Source organism: Apus apus, chromosome 25, assembly GCF_020740795.1.
Source record: "Apus apus isolate bApuApu2 chromosome 25, bApuApu2.pri.cur, whole genome shotgun sequence".
Taxonomy (NCBI): Eukaryota; Metazoa; Chordata; class Aves; order Apodiformes; family Apodidae; genus Apus; species Apus apus.
Genome location: NC_067306.1, coordinates 868,410 through 887,135, shown reverse-complemented (window position 1 = coordinate 887,135; position 18,726 = coordinate 868,410). Strand labels below are relative to the sequence as shown.

General features: G+C 41.2%; 1 protein-coding gene across 1 annotated transcript; it reads right to left on the bottom strand.

Moving 5' to 3' along the window:
* LOC127394229 (keratin, type I cytoskeletal 9-like) lies at positions 1–18,158 on the bottom strand. Its single transcript, XM_051640070.1, has 17 exons — positions 17,631–18,158; positions 17,089–17,171; positions 16,012–16,168; positions 15,383–15,544; positions 15,112–15,237; positions 14,751–14,971; positions 13,897–13,922; positions 13,444–13,505; positions 13,336–13,346; positions 9,295–9,730; positions 5,649–5,731; positions 4,459–4,615; positions 2,700–2,861; positions 2,482–2,607; positions 1,672–1,892; positions 740–771; positions 1–95 (listed from the first exon to the last, which is right to left on the bottom strand). Exons 1-17 carry the CDS (start codon positions 18,156–18,158, stop codon positions 1–3), a joined length of 2,688 nt encoding a protein of 895 aa, XP_051496030.1.
* Between the last annotated feature and the right edge of the window lie 568 nt (positions 18,159–18,726).

The following is an 18,726-nucleotide window of genomic DNA, read 5'->3' as shown; positions in this document are numbered from 1 at the left end:
TCATGCTTGCTGGTGGATCTCGTTGATGGTGGAGGAGACCACCTGCCCATTCACACTGTCATGGACTATTGCTTTGATCTTTCGGCTGGTCAGTTCTGAAAGACAAAGAAAGGTTAATTAGACAAGAAGCAGTGCTGAGGCAAGATGATGCAGGGAAAGCTTCATTTACAGTAATTTACCAGCTACTGATTTATCTTTACATGTTTCCATTTAAGTTAATACTTGTTGCTCTTTGTGAAATGCACTGCCAGAAAGTCACCCAGGTCAGGGCAAATGAATAATACAGCAACATCCCAGCCAATGCAAATCTGACTTCAGAGCAGATGAACCTAAATGTCTGTAAGTCATGTTCATGCCAGAATAGGAGTTTCCAGACATGCAGATTTTCTGTTTGCTTTCCAGCCCTAACACTTTTTTAGTCACCAAATGGAGTCTCTATGACTCTTCATATACCATGAACCTTTAGTCTTGGGTCTGAGCTTTGCACAACGTGTTTGTCTAACCAGGGCCAGTCTGAAGACAGTCCATGAGTGGGCAGATGCAGCAGAGTGTACTCTGAAGAGCAGCTCTTCACAAGACTGATGAATCACTGAAATTATTCTCAAGTATGGCCACGAGAATTAACTGCCATGCAAATCTCTCATAGTTCATTCATGTAAGGTTAAGACTCTCAGTAAAATTTTACTGAAAATGGCAATAATTAAGAGTCACTATAGAGGACAAAATAAGGGACTTTTACCTTTGGCTGTTGATTCAGATTTTTGTGCTACCCTGCAGAGATAATAAAACAGAGAAAAAATAATAATTGTACTAATTTCAGTAAGTTATCAATCCCATTCTTCTAACTGATTCTAAGGAGACCTCATACTACTATGAACAGAGATTAAAAAAATAAAATAAAATAAAATGGTTCTATACCATGAGAACTCTTCCTCTTCAGTAGTCACAGGTACAGATAGCCCCACCTTCACCTGTCCCCGTGTACATTCATTATTCCTCCACTGTGGACAGCTGCATTGTCTCTCCTGTGTTCTGTGTTACTCAACTTGATCCCATTTTGGCTTCTGACAAGTAACCCCATACTTGGTGCTACACTGTCCTGCCAAACTGTCCTTAGAAAGACTCTTCCTTTTTCTGATTTTGTACAAATAACACATACTCTGTATATAAGATGAGAGGATTAGGAATAGAGAGGCCCAAAAGTTTCTGAATGCAGAGATTTCAGACAAGGCAGTGATGGGGAAACCAAACAACCCATCAGCAGAGGGGCACGCTGTACGGACCTCATGTGCTGCAGAGTCTGGCCAGAAAAGATCTAAACTTGTCTCCAGGCTCCTTTTGATCTAGAACTTGTTTTGAAGATTGGAAGTTACTATTAATTTTACTGAAATAGGCATTTTTTCCTATGCTGAGGTAGGCATGCTGTGGGAATGCAGAATTATTTTTTTTAATAAAAAGTTATATTAATTTAGGTAATCCAAATTACATGGGTGCAAGTTTCTCTGTATACTAAGTGGCTCAAGCTTTTTATTACGATCCATCACATTAAAATGCCAGCCCTTGATGTAGTATGGAACTCACAAGCTTTGATTAAGCATAAACAAACAAATAAATAGCCCGAATATGAGAACTCTCTTCTCATCTATTCCAGTCAGGGCAGCTTTGCCTTACCTGTCAACATTCCCCTCCAGCAGCAGGCGGTAAGTGGAAATTTCCTTCTCCAGGCGAGTTTTGATCCCAAGAAGCACCTTGTATTGGTTGTTTTGCTGCTTAATGTCATGACGAACCTGGCTTAGCTCTTCCTCACATTTGGAGATGATCTGTTGCATATTTTGAAGTGCAACAGCGTAGTAATTCCGAGCGTCAGCCAGGGTGTCTTCCAGCATGTGTTTCTGACAGAGCAAAGAATACCAATACTATGATTAGTGTTCATATGCAGCTTTGGTCTCTAGCTAGAAGATTACAAGATTAAGACTGTGGAAATTTAAGCACTTATGCATTTGCCTGACGATTCATGTGAAGACAGCAGAATCGTGAAGCTGTGTTGTGTGAACATAATGAGAGGCAAAAACTGAGTCATTTATCCGTGCCATATTAATCCTGCCCCAAAGCTGTGCTCCTCTTAACAGTTGGCTCTTCTGTCAGTTCTGCGTTTGCTGGCCAGAACTGCTCCGCAGTCTCCAAGTCATGTATATGTGAGCTTTAACTACAAGAGCTGAGTAATATTTTTGAAGATTCCCCACCAACATTTTTCACAGTTCAAGTATTTCATGCATTATAATAGGAGAGACAATAGTATTTTTACTTCTTGGTGATAGTTGCTGAATCTATTTTGCATATTCTGGCATGGTCAAAATCCCAGTTTCTCTGATACGATAATAACTACAATGAAGTAGGGATTTAAATTAAGAATTGGTCCACTGCAATCTCTGAGAACAAGTGAAGTAACAGTGACCAACCAGAGATGCCTACAGTAGCTACCTTAGTCATCTGTGCCTGAAGCTCGATGTCCAGGGACTGTAAAGTGCGTCTGAGATCCTTGATCTCGTTCTCGTTGCGCTGGATCTGTTCTGGATTGGGGACTGCTGCAAGAGACGTGGTTGTGCTCTGGAGAGCAAGAGGGAGAGAAAAGCTTAGGAATGCTGGCCACCCATGTGCAGCAACAGGGATCTTTGCAGTGAGCAGAAAATAGCTGTTACCTGTTCTTTGTACCAACTGTCAAGGCTTTGACGATTCTTCTCAATTATGGCTTCATAATCCTCTCTTATTCCTGCTAGAATCTTGGCCAGGTCCTCGGGAGGTGCTGCGTTTACTTTTACATTAACTTTGAAGTCTTGTGATGAGCGATTTGCTTCCATATCCTGTTCATACATGACCAGAGGAAACAAGCAAACTTGTTTATGAAAGTAGAAATGTTTTCATGCCTGTCTTGTCTACTTCAGTTCTATCCTCTCACAATACACAGAATATTTTTTTCATCGTGGCAGGTTAATTGTTATATATTCAGTTAAAACTATTTGGAAATTTTATATATGGATAATACTATATTGTGACTTAAACCAGTGATTTACATCTGCTTCTGTGGCAGAACTGTGCTAGAGAACTCAATCAAAAACATGAAAAGATCTTTTTGTATAATGTTTCTGGAAGATAAATACTTAATGAAGAAGCAGGGACATTTTTCATTCCTTTATCTGTTAGGAACCCAAAACCTTTGTTGAAAATCTAACAGTCCTTTCATCTTTCTTACCATGTATGTTAATATTTATGGAACTATAACTAAGTTTACAAGAGAGTAATGTAAAAGTTCTATGCAATTGTTAAAGGAATAGTTGGATTAAAGCATATAATTACTGTGTAAACAACATAATTACAGGGCAAGTCAAGCAGGTGGGGTAACATTCCTTTCGGTGTAGCACCATCTCTGTGCTAGGTACCATTTTCAGAAGTGGGCAAAGCAGCATTTCAGGGAATGACATCATGGCTTCCAAAATGCAGATCAACTGGACATACTGATGTCTCTGTTGGTTGTCCTTCTTCCAAGAACTATTTTATCAGAGCTGTTCAGTAGTATCCTTGGCTATCAGAGGATCAGCCAAAGACAGCCTCACCGGCTGCTATGGAACCCTTACGTTTCTGTTCTCCTTGTTAATAATCCACAGATACTGAGTAGGATGTTTGGTTCTGTGTTAGGTAATAACTGAAAACAACATCAGATCAAGCAAAATGAAAGCAGCCTGTTGTCAAGCAGTGATATTATGTATGTGGGAATCACAGAGACCACGTGGTATAGCTCTGTAAGAATTCAGGGCAGGATGGACTTTTGACCATTATTACGTATTACCTAATTATTGTGCTTAGGGTTTGGCAAGAGGAAGTACTTTAATTGACTTCACCAACCACTCTTTTTAATTTTGATCCTTCAAGAGTTCAAGATCTGCTCAGTTTGGGTTAGCCTGCTCCAGGTGACCCTGCTTTAGCAGGAAGGGTGGACAAAGTGACCTCAAGAGATCCCTTCCAACGTCAACCACTCTGTGCTTCTGTGATTCTGTTATGTGATATATTCAGAATCGAGGGGAAAGTCTGTGATCAGTAAAATCCAACAGCAACCAGTGATGTTTGCTGTTTGCTTGAAATCTCTGTGTATTTATACCTAAGTATTTTTGAGAACATTTCTGTTGAATATGTAAGTTACTGTTAGCTATGTATGGCAGATGGGCATGTGACTAAGAGTTTGGAAGAAAATACAGCAATTTGTTATGCTTTCTGAAATCCCAATTTAACTGGTAAAGTAGTACACAAACTTTGAGCCTCATCTAACTCTCATTGGCTTCTTCTGAAACACAATTAGGTTCTGAATCATCAATCCCATTTATAGATTGTGGATCTTATGCAAAGTTAATTATACGGTAGTGAAGATTTGTGTGATGGGGTATTACCAAGTGGAACTTTTTCTACCTCCTCATGGTCTTTCCTCCTGAGGATGTGCTCTTCTCTCAAGCCTTCAATTTCCATTTCCAGATCTGTTGTAATAATGGTCAGGCCATCGAGTTCCTTACGCAGGTTCTCAACATCAAGCTGCACTCCCTGCCTGCGAGACTTCTCTGCTTCATACCTTTACCAGAAAAGAGAAGATAAGGTGTGATGGTTGAGAACAGGCTGCTTCCAGCTTCTCGAGTGAGTCGTAGCAAAGAGAAGTTGCTTAAGTTGGTTGTAGTGAGACTGTATCTTCCCATGGGCATATGAAGCAGTTCTACCCCTCAGAATCTGTCCCTTCATTTTTGAGGGCTCTGTCAAGGTTTCTACATTCAATCCATCAGACTCATTCTGTGATTCCCGTCTCTCAAAGTAGTCCCTTTTTATGACACTATGGAATGATAAAGAAGTAAAGGCAAGGCTGAGCAAGGCCTGCAGTGTTCAGAGCCTTTAAGTTTGTTAGAGTATTGCCAAAAGCTGAGCGCTTTTTTAAATAGCTGATCATCACCTGTTGAAAATAAGATAAACCTTCATGATTCCCAAGAAATCTGACTTACAGAAAGGTAAATTCCTTTCCTTCGCAAACATCTGCCTGGAAGTTTTTCATCCAAACATTTTTGCTTTTTATTTGGTGTGAGAACCATCTTTCTAAAGTTTACTGAAAAACTGTGTACTGGTAGCCAAGGAAGCACTGGCCCATTTATTGTGGCAAAACTTAGGAGACTCCAAAGCAGAAGATACAGAAGGAGGGGTATTTCTTGCAGAGCTGGACAGGAGAGGTGCTAAGTACAGGAAATAGGTTTGGGCTGGACTGGGGAAGTGCAGTGCAGAGAAGGGTTAATTTGTATTCCCAGATGACAGTTTTAAATGCCTTTTGTCACAAGTATCAAGCATCTGCTGTAAAACCTGCTCTTCAGGACCTGAACTAAGTATCATAAACAGGGTGACTCAAGACTGTTCAGCAATCATTTGTGGTTTTTACATCCTTTTTATCCTTTTAATATTTTTTTGTTGTTGTTGTGGGTTTTTTTTCCCTGTTTTACATTGGTTTTATTTATCCAGTATCAGCAGAAAACATCAGTAAAATCAGTTTCATATTGGATTATCAAGAAAAAGCAATGTTTTGCTTAATTCTCTTTCCAACTTAATCAGGAAACCAAAGAAGAGCTTACTTGAGCCTGAAGTCTTCTGATGCCATGTTAGCGTTATCAATTTGTAAAAGGATACTGGCATTGGTGATCTTGCCATCCTCAATCTGGAAAACAGAGAATCCAACAGGAGACTCAGTGTTGCCATATGGTGAATAACCTTGCTGGTTTAGACTCCCTGCTGCTTGTAGGAAGCATCTAAATAGTCGAAGTCCCATGGTTAGGAGAGTACATGAATATAAGCAGCTTAGTTTCCTGATTCACTGAGTAATTTCTGAATTTTCATCCACAATTTTAACTTCTCTTTTTGTCTTACTTATGTTGATGTGAACTAGGAGGAGTAATTCCTGGCCAGGTAGAGGATATGAATAATATTACACAAACTTCATGGTGTATTGCAGAATAGCAGAGACTGCCTTCCTCTTTGTGAACTGATTTTGACTCTTTAACGTTGCTGGAAAGGTAGCCTTGGTCATCTTTAGGACTAATTTCAGTAGGAACCATTAAGCTGTGTCTGAGTACAATCAAAATACTGTAATTAAACAGATGCTAAAAAGTAATCATGTGTCAATAAACACCTTGCTGAATCAGTGTGCTGATGCAGAGGCATAACCACGATGGGAGCAGCAACTCCTGAGCAGGAACCCTCAAGTCTACCATGTGTCTCTGTCTGGAGTCACGTGGATTGTCATTTTGAGACTAACCCTGGCATCTAGTTACTGTGGCTGATAAAGTTGTTTGTCTTTAACCTTACTGAATTGTCCAGTAGCCTGGAGTAAGTAATTAGTGTTTCTGATTTTGCTTTGGGATGTTGAAAATTGCCTTAAAAGGTGCAGGAGAAAGTGGACCACATAATTCCTTTAGTGTACTCAGCATGCACTGAAAAATGTGATATGTCCCTGTTGATATGAAATAGCTCTGAGCTGTAGAGCTAAATATGAGAAGCTCAGTATCCCATTCCAAATCTTTGGAAGAATTCTAGCAGGAACTCATACATAATTAACAGGAATGAATAATTGTGGGACAGCACGTGCTTTTCTAACAAAGAGGGAAAAGAAGCGCGGATGCAGCTCCAACAGCAGCCTTCACTCAACACTTACATAGCAAAACAAGGTGCATTCTGGCTGTAAATAAATCATTAGCCATTTACAGAGCTCTCAGCACCTTCAAGTAAAGCTTCCCACACCTAAATGAATCACAAAGAAACAAGGAAATGACAAAATTGACCTGAAGTGTCAGAGTTTACCTCTCATAATAAAAAAGAAGGTGCCTGTGGAATCTTACAACTAATCTGTTAAAGACTGTACCTTCTTGAGTGATTAGCAGCACACCTTGGATGCTGCCCTGGGACATGATCAAGGCTAGCTGAAGAAGTGTAACAATAACCTCAATATGTCACTGCCTGGAATGTGTTGTCAGAGAAGAGACAATTCTTGAATCCATCCTTAGAGAATGGTAGATTTTACTATGGAAGGTAGTAAGGCAATGAGAAAGGAGAACATGAGTTCTTCAACTTTGTGCCATTTTATAATCATGCGAAAGAGCAGCACATTTCTATAAAAGCTTTGTGACTCTTTCTTTGCAGTCTGAACAATCGTCAGGGTTTTGCTAGCTGCTGGATGATACTGCTTGCTGTGCCAGTCAGTAGTGCTTGTCAGCTGTGGACATTTGTCTGCTTGGGATTATACAGAGTTCTTCATTACATCCATCAGGAATATGGGTGTATCACTAATATCAATCCACAAACTTACAGGTAGCTGAGTTCAGAACACATACATTTATAGATGAAGAATAAACTCAAACTCCTGCTCAAAACAGATATATTCCAGAAGGCTTCCTGCACTCAATTCTTCCTCAGCCTGTCTTGCCTCCTTTGTCCAACAGCATTGATGCTGTCTCCTTGACTGCTCTGTGAATCAGCTTGCTTATTTAGTGGTGCAAGATGTTTCAGTGAGACATTTACCTGAAGAGCTGGTGCTGTTTTAGTTTGTATCCAAGTTAGAATGCAGTCAGGCTGGGGCAAGGCAAGGTGCTGCTCCCACTGGCATGTTCCTCCAGAATTCAGGCATCCAGGGAAGAGTGTAGTCCCAAGTATAGGGCCCAGATTGTTGTATGCCTCCAAGTTTAGACAGAGAGTACACAGACTTTCTGGGTAGCTGCATAAAGGATCCTAAATTTTGTCTAAATTTCATTTTAGATGCTAAACTCGTTTCACCTTTTTAATTTATGGTTAATTAATTTCATTAGGGTTAATAATTATATGCTATATTTTCACTCATTTTACTGGCAGTCACGGTGCTAATTGCAATTATTTCTAAAGTAAAAGTTCTAGGTTAAATGACTGAATTGTAAATAATCCTTTAGTAGCCCTTCCTCCCGTGTGAGCAGCACATCCAGCCCCTGCTGCCTGAGGCAGCCATTAGTCTGGCAGGTGCCTGCAGGGGTTGCTGTGTAAGTGGCAAGTTTTAAAAATAGATGTTTTGGGCACAACCTGTTCAAAAGTGAGGGCTTTACCTAATCAGTTATACGGTTTTAGTCTTACTGTCTTCCTAAATCTTTCTGATTGATTAATTCCAAATCAGTGTGAACACATTATATTCTTCATTAACAAGTTTTAATCTCTGGATCAGTTAAAAAAAAAAAAAAAAGCTCAAGTGATAACTCTGGAGACAGATGGCCTTTCTTTATCCTTAAAACAGAAACAGGTGATGACAATTCTGGCTCTCCTTCCACATCTGCTGTGGTTGGAGTGCCTCATCTTCTGCCTGGAGGCAACACATTTAACAGTGAGCAGGGAGTTTGATTAAGTCCTTGGCCTCAGTCAGCAAAGATGTGGGATAAAGCCATTTCCAAGCCCTTTTGAAAAAATTTCTCAGAGGCTTCAGAATGCCAAGTAACCTTATTATAAAAAGTGGACGGAAAACTACATCACATTTGGAATAACTCTGGGTTCTGCCCCATATGGCCATGTAAAGTTAATTACACTGATAAGTCACATGGATGGTTACAGTGCTAAGTATGCCTGAAGTTGAAGACACGTGAGTTTGGGAGATGGAAAGAGTTACTGTTGAATGTTAATATTAACTACTGGCAGGAACCAGAAATTCTCCCTTTAATTACAGTGAAAACATCCACAAGGAATTTGTCACTGCTATTTTCTTAATTACCATGAAGTATTTTTTCATCTGATTACATAAGCTCATTGGACCCAAAACTCCTGTAGTTTCATTGTCTGCTACCACGGGAATCAAAGAAATGAAATGCACTGGTCTGTCTACAGACAGCATGCATGGAAGGAGGCAGTCTCTTCAGCTTGTGTGCTTTGTGATTTGCTGGCACACGTGCAGTCAAAAAGACAGAATTCTGCCAGACATAGTTACTCAAACCACAGTTTCATATACAGAAACGAACACTTGGCAGCAGACAGATCTCTCTATACTACTAGTCTTTGCAGAATCCCCTTGTCTCCTTCCAGCCTTTCTTTCTTGTACCCCATTCTCCTCCTTGTAAACACAAGGAATGTTTATGCCCCGGTCCTGTAACCACTTCCATTAGTATTTCTAACATTTGAGAAGTTTTATTTAACTTTTTCTAAAGGAAAGCCATCAGCACAAATGAGTACCCAGGTTCCTTAACAGAAGAATGACAGTCACTTAGAGCTCTGACTTACCTGTCTTTGCATGTCAGTGACGTTTTGCTCGTACTGGTTGAAGTCATGCCTCTTTCCATGAGACTTTGTCTTGTGCCACTCTCGGATGCAGCTTTCCAGCTGAGCATTGGCTGCCTCCAAGGAACGGACCTTGTCCAGATAAGCAGCCAAACGGTCATTCAGGTTTTGCATAGTCTGTTTCTCATTCCCACCCAGGAAGATGCTTTCCCCATGGTGCTCACCGGAGTCTCCCCAAGGTGCCCCTCCTCCAGCAGCCAGCCAGAGGGGTCTGGCAGAGGGGAGAGAGGTATGTGTGCTGCTGGCACCACCATCTGCACTTGAAGGTCTGCAAGAAGTTCCTTGCTGGACCAAACCACACCCTGAACTACCCCTGAGGGACCCAGAAAAAATCTGAAAAGGGCCTTGGCTGGTGCTCATGTTTAGCTCTGTTGTGAATCTAACCCAATGTTTGACTAGCACTGAGCAGCTTCTTAGCCTTCCCTAAGCAGCTTTATGCCTTTTCCTGTGGGAGTTTCCCTTCGATGAATGACTACAGCAACAAGATTGTGTCATCAAGAATCGTGCTTCCCCTTGGTCAATTCTGAAGCATTTAAAAGCCTGCACACACTGTTGTTGTTTGGGCTCACAGCTGCATACCGGATCGCTTTCCTTTTGGTTGGTTTTGGTTTTTTCTTTTCTTTATTTTTTTTTCCCTTTCTTTTCATATTATAATAGTGAGGTGTGGCTAAAATCAGTAGGTGTGGAACAGGATCAGCTCTGCCTCAGACTTCAGTATAACCCTGTAAGTTAGTATGTTATGCTTTCCTCCTTATGAGGGGGAGAGTATCGTCCATTGCAGAATAAATGGAGACCTGGGGAAGGGGTGGGTTTCTGGAGACGCTTTCTGTTCTAATTCTCAGGCTTTAGAATCACAGCAGTCTGTGTGTCCTGAAACGTGGCGTGTCCTATCAAGCTGTCATTAACGCACCAAACAGCTTCAGCCTGTGTGAGACATGAAGCTTTAATGAAATTATCCAGCCTCTGTCATTGAACTAAAACTCCAGTCCAAAGTGACCAAGGGCCAGCTATTCGGCTGCCCATTTACAGTTGAAATACATGAAAATTAGGTACTTAACAAGCTTTTCTTATTATTTTTTCATTATTTGAGGTGCAGTCATGTTTCAAGTCTTGTTGAAATAGAAATTAATGCAAGAATGTCTTGCTGTTAATAGTATTAATACTATTAAGATATTTCTATGTTTAGCTATAGAAAATATTTAGAAAATTAATTTGTAACAGCATTCGAAAAATTCAAGTGGTTATTTAAAACTACTAGCCCTAAATGAGCTGGCTATCATGCAAAAATAGTCTCAAAAGTTTCAGTAACCTTCTGTCAAACTTCTATCAAAACCAGAACGAGCAAGTCTGGCTTCGGGAAAGATTTTCTTATTCCTTACACTGATAAACAGGCCATAAATTGTGAAGTGTTCCCATGGCAACACTGGGTTATTGGGTTTGCCTTGTCTTTCTGAGTAGTTCTAGACCCCGATTAGGAAGAAGACTTGGGAAGTGGTGGAGAGGTGGCTGGGCCTGGGCTGCCCAAAATGGGGCAGTTGCTTTTCCTTGCAGCAGTTGAAGGCTCAGCTCTCTAACAAGATCTTATTTGGCCCTGTCACTCATTCTGAACGGTGGGGCTGGAGGGACTGCACAAAGCAGAATTACATTGTCCTAGAAGAAAGCTTAAGGAATCCTTTTTTCTCTGTTCCATTTGAAATTTGTAAGCAACAAGGAATTGCTGCACCTCATCCTTTCCGGAGTTGCCTCCTCGGCACCATTTGCTGCACAGGGCAGGTTTTGAGCTCCCCCTCGTGGCTCTTGCCAGCTCTACTCAGCACCCGATGATTTTCTTCTTACCAGTTAGATTTCCATCGAGTACATATTCCTTCTTATTCTTTATACCCTTCATTGTATGGAAATAGTAACATTTTAAATTATTTTGGGAAATTAATCATCGAAGATGCGGTTTTCCAATGGCCATCACAATATATTCTGATAAGAATGACTAGTAGATAGTTGAAGTTTGGTATCAGCCCTGCTGCTTAAGCGTGAGGAGAGCTTGAAGCACCAGACAAAAAACCGAAGGCCTAACTTGTAAAAAACAAATCCCAAATTGTAATAGAAGCAGTAAGATCCTGCTGCTCAGTTCATCTCACCAGAGATTAATTTGAGATTGAATTTTCTAACCTGGCACTTCAGCAAGCTAATATTCTATGAAATGTTACATTGAAATATAAATACACATGATGTATGTTACATTATGTGAAACAGAATTAATCTTTGTTTTGTGTGAAATTCCTGGTGAGATTCTCAGACTGGCTCGCTGCGAGGCTGCCGGTTTGTGAGGCAGCGCGAGGCAGTTTTCATTGGCACGTGGTGAGGGGCCATGGAAAAGACCAGAAGACTTGCTTCAAAACCACACACGGCTCTATTGTGTCAGGCTGGCACTTCAAGACTTGTTTTCAGTCAACTACAGAATTCAAAGTACAGAGTGAAAGCAAGGATCCAAGCGAGCAAATGAGCCCTGGGCAGCAGATGGCACCATCAGACAGTGGGTGCTCAGCCTGGGCTGGGAACCGGGGTTTTACTTGGGAATCGTTCGTTTTACCCAACTGGAAGGTGAAAAGCAAACTGAACTGAATTTGTGGGCTGCAGTTTAAGTATAGACAGAGTATTTGGGCACCTACAGCATACAGGTAAGTATCCTGTGATCATCACATGTTGGTTAAACTCCTCTGACGTACAGCTGGTAGCTGCCTGTGGCTGTGGAATTTTTCTCTCTTGCTCTTTAAGTGATGTATACAATAGTCACCTGATTTCTAGATGAGGGAAAAAAACAAACAGTTGTACTATTTGCTTTTTCTTTTCTGCTGGACTATGATGTTGCTTTGCTGAAGTTTGCGAGAACCTCTTCTCAGTTCATTTCAGTGAGAACTCCAGCAGGATGTATATCTTAGCAGTGGGATATGAATGATCCTGCGGCCTCTCCTTCCTGGCTGAGCTGTGGGGCTGGTCATAGGAGGGCAGATTTATTTTATTTTATTTTTTTTTTCAATATCAGAAAATAGAAGAGAGAAAATTAGTGGCCCTAAGTAGGGTGGGAGGAAAATAAACTAGATAATTCTAGCAATCATATAGTTTTTGTAGATACAATTATTTGGATTTCAGTACTCAGCAATGAGGCTAACAAAATACAGCGTCTTAAAAATGTTTTATATGCTTCTGAAGTTGGGATATACTGACCTCTTAAGTCTTCAAAGAGTCTCCCCCCAGTTCCACTGCTGTAGATTTGCAGACTAACTGCTGACAAAAGGCAGTGTTGCTAATACAGCAGCTGCAATGATGGCACAGGCTGGTGGGCTTCTGCCCAGGTATGGAAACAAACAGTCACAGTGAACTCTGCTTGAGTGGTTCATTTCACCTGGGCCTTGCCTAGTGCTCTCTCAAGAGCTAAGGGGAATGTGCCTTTTTGCTGAAGAAAGTGCAGGAACATAAATATATATATGTATGTGGAAAGGTATGATTTTTTTTTCCAGAGATGCATTTTATTTGTTCATGAATTGTAGTCATGTTGTGCCTTCAAATTCAGAACAAAGAGCTTAAGGATTTTTTGAATTATCTTTTCAATTTTTTACTGATACTAGCTTCAGATTTGTGGGAGAATCTGATGGCACTTTATATCTGTCCGTTAACCTATTATTATTGTTATTATTAAAGTTGTGATTGTTGTTGTTACCCACTGAGCACCTCTTGCTTTGGGTTCCAGGAAGCAGTGTTCAGGGAGGCACATGGCAATTCCATACTGACTTAAAAAAAAACATTAGACTGGATAGATTTGCAAAAGCAGAACAGAAACTTTATTGTGTATGTTCTTTGGTACAGAAACTATTTAGCTACTGACAGAAAACAAGCTCATCATCTCTGACCCACAGAGCTAAATGATTGTGGAAAAAGGGAGAGCAAATCTAAGGAAAGACATCAAGCTGTTGCACATTCCTGGATTACATTCTTGTGGTCTGGCAAAGTAAAAGGGTGTTTGTTAGCACAGGCCAGCGTGCAGGCTGTGCTGGGTTTGTGTGGTGACATCTGCAGCAGGGGTTTGGTTCCTTATCAGAATCTCCTGTCACGAGGTTTTCCATCTTCTTCTATGACAACTCTTCTGCTCAGAGATCCTGCTGTAGGAGGAAAAACAAATCAATTAGGGAAAAAAACACACAGAAGAGCTGTGCAATGGGGTTTTTTTGTTTGTTTCCTCCCAAGATCTTAAGACTAGAGTGCACATTTGAATGTATCTTGTATGTTGTATGAATCAAAAGCGGAATTTAGCAATCTTTGGGAGATTTCTGAATTCTAGAATCCATGAGGAGTTCATGCAATCATTTTGGCAAGCTACTGGTTTCAAAAGTGCACATAATATAAGATAAAGTATTATATTTTTGTCTCTAATTGATAATGAATGTGGTCATAGCAGAGGAATGTAATCTGTTAGTATGAGGAAATCTGAAGCAAAAAAAGTTTATTTACTCCTATTTTGTCAATTAATCTTTAAATAAAATTTTTTCTTACCATCCTTAGGGGCCAATCCTGACAAGCTGTAGAAAAGAAGAAAAGTTTGATTAATGACCTTTGCTGACCCTGTCCCCTTAGGAACCACTGCCTGTGGATGCCCTGGTTTCCCACTGCTGGCAGTCGGCTGTTGCTCAGTGGGGTTGTTACTAGTGTTACTGCTCAAGTGCTTTCTGCTTTGGAGGCCACTACTATGTACTGGGAAGGAAATGTGAACAGCAGTCAGACCAGTTCCTGGTCCTGATATATTTCTATGTACCTCTCCTCAAACTGTCATAATCTAGAAGCAATATAAGGAGCTGATTCCTCCTCAGAAATCAAAAGTAATTCCGTCTGTACATCAGATACAAGAAATGGGCACTAAAAGGTGTATTTTACTAAAGCAAGCCATGGTCTGTGCCAAGTTCTTGGCTAGTTGGGAGTACTGGTATATGATGGTGAGTACTTTCACCTCTGTGCACTACTGTAGAAAACCAAGAGCTAAAGAAATACTGAGAGCACGTTTTTGTAGGTGTTTTTAGATTGAAGGCTGTTATTCCGGTGCAACAAGAGGATCATATAAGACATACGGATGGTACCTGGTGACTTCTATAGATCATTGTATTCAAACTGGTTGCATTAGGTTTTCAAATCTCCACCACGGTTGGTCTGGACATTTAGCTTGAATTCTAGCAATGCCTGGGACTTTGCATCTGCAAACAGGCATCTGTTTTGCCAGTGCTCCAAGGGCTGCAGATGCAGTGAGTTGGATTTAGTAACTTGGAGTCAGCTTAGCAAGCACCAATTACTGCTTTACAATGTGTCATGTCATTAACCTTATCTAATCATCATAGGATTTGTATGTAGTAACGTACTGAGCGTCCTGGCCCTCCAGCAGCTGGCGGTACGTGGCGATCTCCTGCTCCAGGCGACTCTTGATGTCCATGAGCATTTTGTACTCCTGGTTCTGACGCTCCATGTCGCACCGGAGTTCACTCAGCTGCTCCTCCACGCTGGTGATGAGGGCCTGAATCTGGGCCAGCTGTGCGCAGTAACGTGCCTCCGTATCTCGCAGGTTGGCTTCCAGCCCAGCTTTCTAAAGCAGAATAACAGCAGAATGGGTTGCTGTGCAGATTTTCCCCACAGAGGAGGAGGCTACGAAGAGGCAAGACAGAGAGGGAGGAAGGGGAGAAATGTGCTGGCAGTGAGCTGTGTTGTGCTTGGACGGGTCTGTACCATGCTGAGCTGCGACTGGAGCTCGATCTCCAGGCCCTGGACCGTGCGTCTCAGTTCTGTGATCTCTGATTTGCTGGTCTGGATCAGTTCTGTGTGAGAGGCGACTTCACGGTTCAGTTCTTCAGTCTGAAGGAAAAAAAACAACTGTAAAATCACATACATATTCTGCAGAAAATGTCAATTATTTTGAGAAAGGGAGGGCCCAGCCCATCTGCTGGGGCACTAACAATGAGGTGATGCAGCAGTTTGCTCTTCACTGGTATAACTATACCTGAGTGAAGAACCAGGCCTCAGCATCTTTACGGTTCTTTTCAGCCAGAGCCTCATACTGTTCCCTCATCTCAGCGAGAATTCTGGTCAGGTCAATGCCAGGAGCCGCATCCATTTCCACGTTGACTGTTCCACTCAGCTGATTGGAATACTCCTTCATTTCCTGCGTGGGCAGAAGGCAAAGGACGCAAAAAAGATTAGGCTGTCAGTTCTCACACACTAGTTGCCATCAGCAATGCCTGCAGTGTTGTGCATTACTTAAGTCATCAAGTACCATAGGTGGAATATGCATAAAAACTTCTATCAAATTTTATCGTTGCACGTGCTTTTCTGCTCTCTGTATACTCACACATTTGCATGTACCTCATACATATGTATGTTTCTTTTGCTCAGCTTAACTATCTCAGTGACCTGTCATGTGCTTATGAAATGTCAAACTGCAGCTAATATGTCTGAACAGGTTAGAATCAGACAAATGCTTCTGAGGACACACTTTGGATTCTTCTGATATTACTAAACTGTAATGTTTTCATTTTGTTGTTTTTTTTATTTGCATTTCCTCCTCCCCACCCGAGAGGCATACATTCCAAAGGAAAGTAATTTCCTCTCTGCACTGTTACGGACTCTCACCTCCTCATGGTTCTTCTTTAGATAAGCCAGCTCCTCCTTCAGTGTTTCAATCTGCATCTCCAGGTCAGCTCTGGACAGGGTCAGCTCGTCCAGGACCCTGCGCAGGCCGTTGATGTCGGACTCTACGCTCTGGCGCAGGAACAACTCGTTCTCATACCTGCAGTTTAAAAAAGAAACAATCACTGGGATGTGCACAAGTTTGTATCCTGTAGAGCTATAAAACTATGACATTTTATATTGGATGTAGGAGGAACAGTGGGCTCTTAAATGAAAACATATATTGAAAAGAAGTATAAAGGCAGTAAAGCACTTTTTTTCCCGACATCCTACTGTGACATATGAAAGCACGTGTTGCCATCTGATTGTACTTCACTGTGCAGACCCTAATAATTATTAGCATCAATAGAAATTATTAGCATAAACAGAAGAGTTGTCACACAGGACAGTCCACTGCCAGTGTCCTCACAAACTTGGTGTGGACAGCACAGTTTGCCCAGTTCTGCCTAGGACACTAGAGAAGAAATGATAAACCTGCAGGTGCATCACTGCAAGAGGAATCAGTTGCCCAAGTGCCTTTGTCATCTTTTCAGCAGTGTCTGATGCACTGCTGAGGCCATGAGCTGGATAAGCTCCAAATTACTTTTTGTCTTTCTTGTCTAAAAGACAGAACTGAGAAAACTGCAGCCAAACAGTGATCTGTTCAAGCCAATGTTCCTTCCAAGTGAAAATCCCAACCTCTTCCTGTTTTCTGCTGTGATTTAGACTAGTAAAAAATAGTTGGGAGCATCACTAAAACATTAAGACATCAATTACAATGTATTATGTCAACAGCTCAGTGATCCGGATACTGTGTTCAGTCAGATTTATATTCCAAACTGATCCTTCATCACATTGATTCAGTTTGCCAGGGTTTTTTTCATCAGAAGTTATCAGGGAAAAAGACCTATCGGTAATTTCCAAATGTGTCCTTCAGGACTGAACAACATTAATTTCTGAAAAAAAGGAATACTAAACTTCAGAAAACTGTTGTGAGAGAGACAAGGAGAGAGAAGACAGATGTGCTCCAGGTAAACTTACTTCAGTCTGAAGTCATCTGCAGCCAGCCTGGCATTGTCAATCTCCAAAATGACTCTGGAATTGTCAATAGTAGCTGCAAGAATCTGACAATTAAGAAATAGAAAAAAGTTCCTGTGAATAATAGTGAAATATCATGGTCCTGAGTTCATAGCTGAGATATCCTCGTGTCAAACAAATCAGAAACATACCTACAAAATACATGTGTACAACACCTGATCTTATCTGTAGCCTGGAGAATTATTTTTTCAGCTTTTGAGGCCTACCTATCACATTCTTTACTTTTTCAATTCTGAATAGATATATTGAGAATTCTAAACACATTTTGCCATGTTTTGCTAACTCAGTCACATTTTCAGGATAACACATTTGCTTTTTAAATGAAGAAAAACTATTCTGCTAGAATGCTCCTAAGCACAATATATTTGTGTTTGAGGAATTCAATACTTATCTTATAATTTTTTTAGCTAATTTTAAAGAAATTGAATATGCAGTTCCAGAATTCTAATGCACCCTTATAACTTCTCTCTCTGTGAGTGTCATACCTTGTCTCGGAGATCTTCAATTATCTTGTAGTAATTGCTGTAGTCCCGGGCGGGGCTGCTGGGAGCTTGCTTCTGATACCAGTCTCGAATTTTAACTTCTAAATCTGAATTTGCCTCTTCCAGAGCTCGTACCTTGTCCAGGTACGCAGCCAGACGGTCATTCAGGTTCTGCATGGTTATCTTTTCATTGCCAGAGAGCAGGCCATCACCACCGCAGACTTCAAAACCTCCACCAAAGCCAGCTCCTCCACCAAAGCCACAGGCTGCACCACCTCCAAAGCCACTGTAGCCTCCTCCAAAACCACTGCCAAAGCCAGAACACAAGCCACCACCATATCCACCTCCTACAGAGGAGACATACCTAGCTGAAGAGACAGAGACACCCCTGCCACCAGATCCTCCATGGATGCTTGGGGCTCGGTAGGTGCCTCCTGTTCGGACAGAGGAGAGGCGGGTGCTGCTGCTTCCAGCACCCCCTAAGCCACCACCATAGGTAGAAGAAGAGCTGTGCACGAAGGAAGTTGCCATAGCTGCAGCACAAGAAGGTGCTAAGGTCAGTTATTCAGCTTGGTGCAGAAGAGGATAGGATGTGTCTTCGGTGCCCTGGTGCTTCTTTTATATCCTCAAGATAGGGTGTTGGGAGACAAACCCATCCTGCAGCCCTCCCTCCAAAAATTCTCCTCCCTAGAGGTGAGGCCAATTGTGATGACATTCCTCACAAAGAGAGCTGGCTGTACATCTCAGGGGCTAGGGCTTGGGTTTTCTTTTTCAATTAAACAAAAGGGATGATTCAGATGAGTGTTTTTTCTTTGGGCTATAGTTCTGAAACTTGGGGTTTACTTCTCTGACATTTAAGAATGGAAAAACAAAGTGGGTTCAACCACACCCACTTATCCATTTACAACCATCACCGTGGTTATTTTAAGAACATAAATTTTTTCTAAAAGTGAAGTGTAAGTAAAATTATCCTTTCATTGAAAAATGTACAGTCATCCACTTGTCTCAGCACTATTTCTTCTTTTCCATTAGCAGTTTTTCCCATTAAAAATTTGGAATTGATTTTGATATGTTCTTCTTCCTGTTCTTTGCTTGGAAC

What these genes read in the sequence shown, in the direction of transcription:
- LOC127394229 (XM_051640070.1), bottom strand. Translation starts at nt 18,158, where the DNA reads ATGGCAACTTCCTTCGTGCACAGCTCTTCTTCTACCTATGGTGGTGGC. An exon ending in CTGGAGGGCCAGGACGCTCA is followed by an intron (nt 13,923 to 14,750) that starts GTACGTTACTAC and finishes TCTTTTCTACAG; the next exon opens with CTTGTCAGGATTGGCCCCTA. An exon ending in AGGATTGGCCCCTAAGGATG is followed by an intron (nt 13,506 to 13,896) that starts GTAAGAAAAAAT and finishes TTCCTCCTACAG; the next exon opens with CAGGATCTCTGAGCAGAAGA.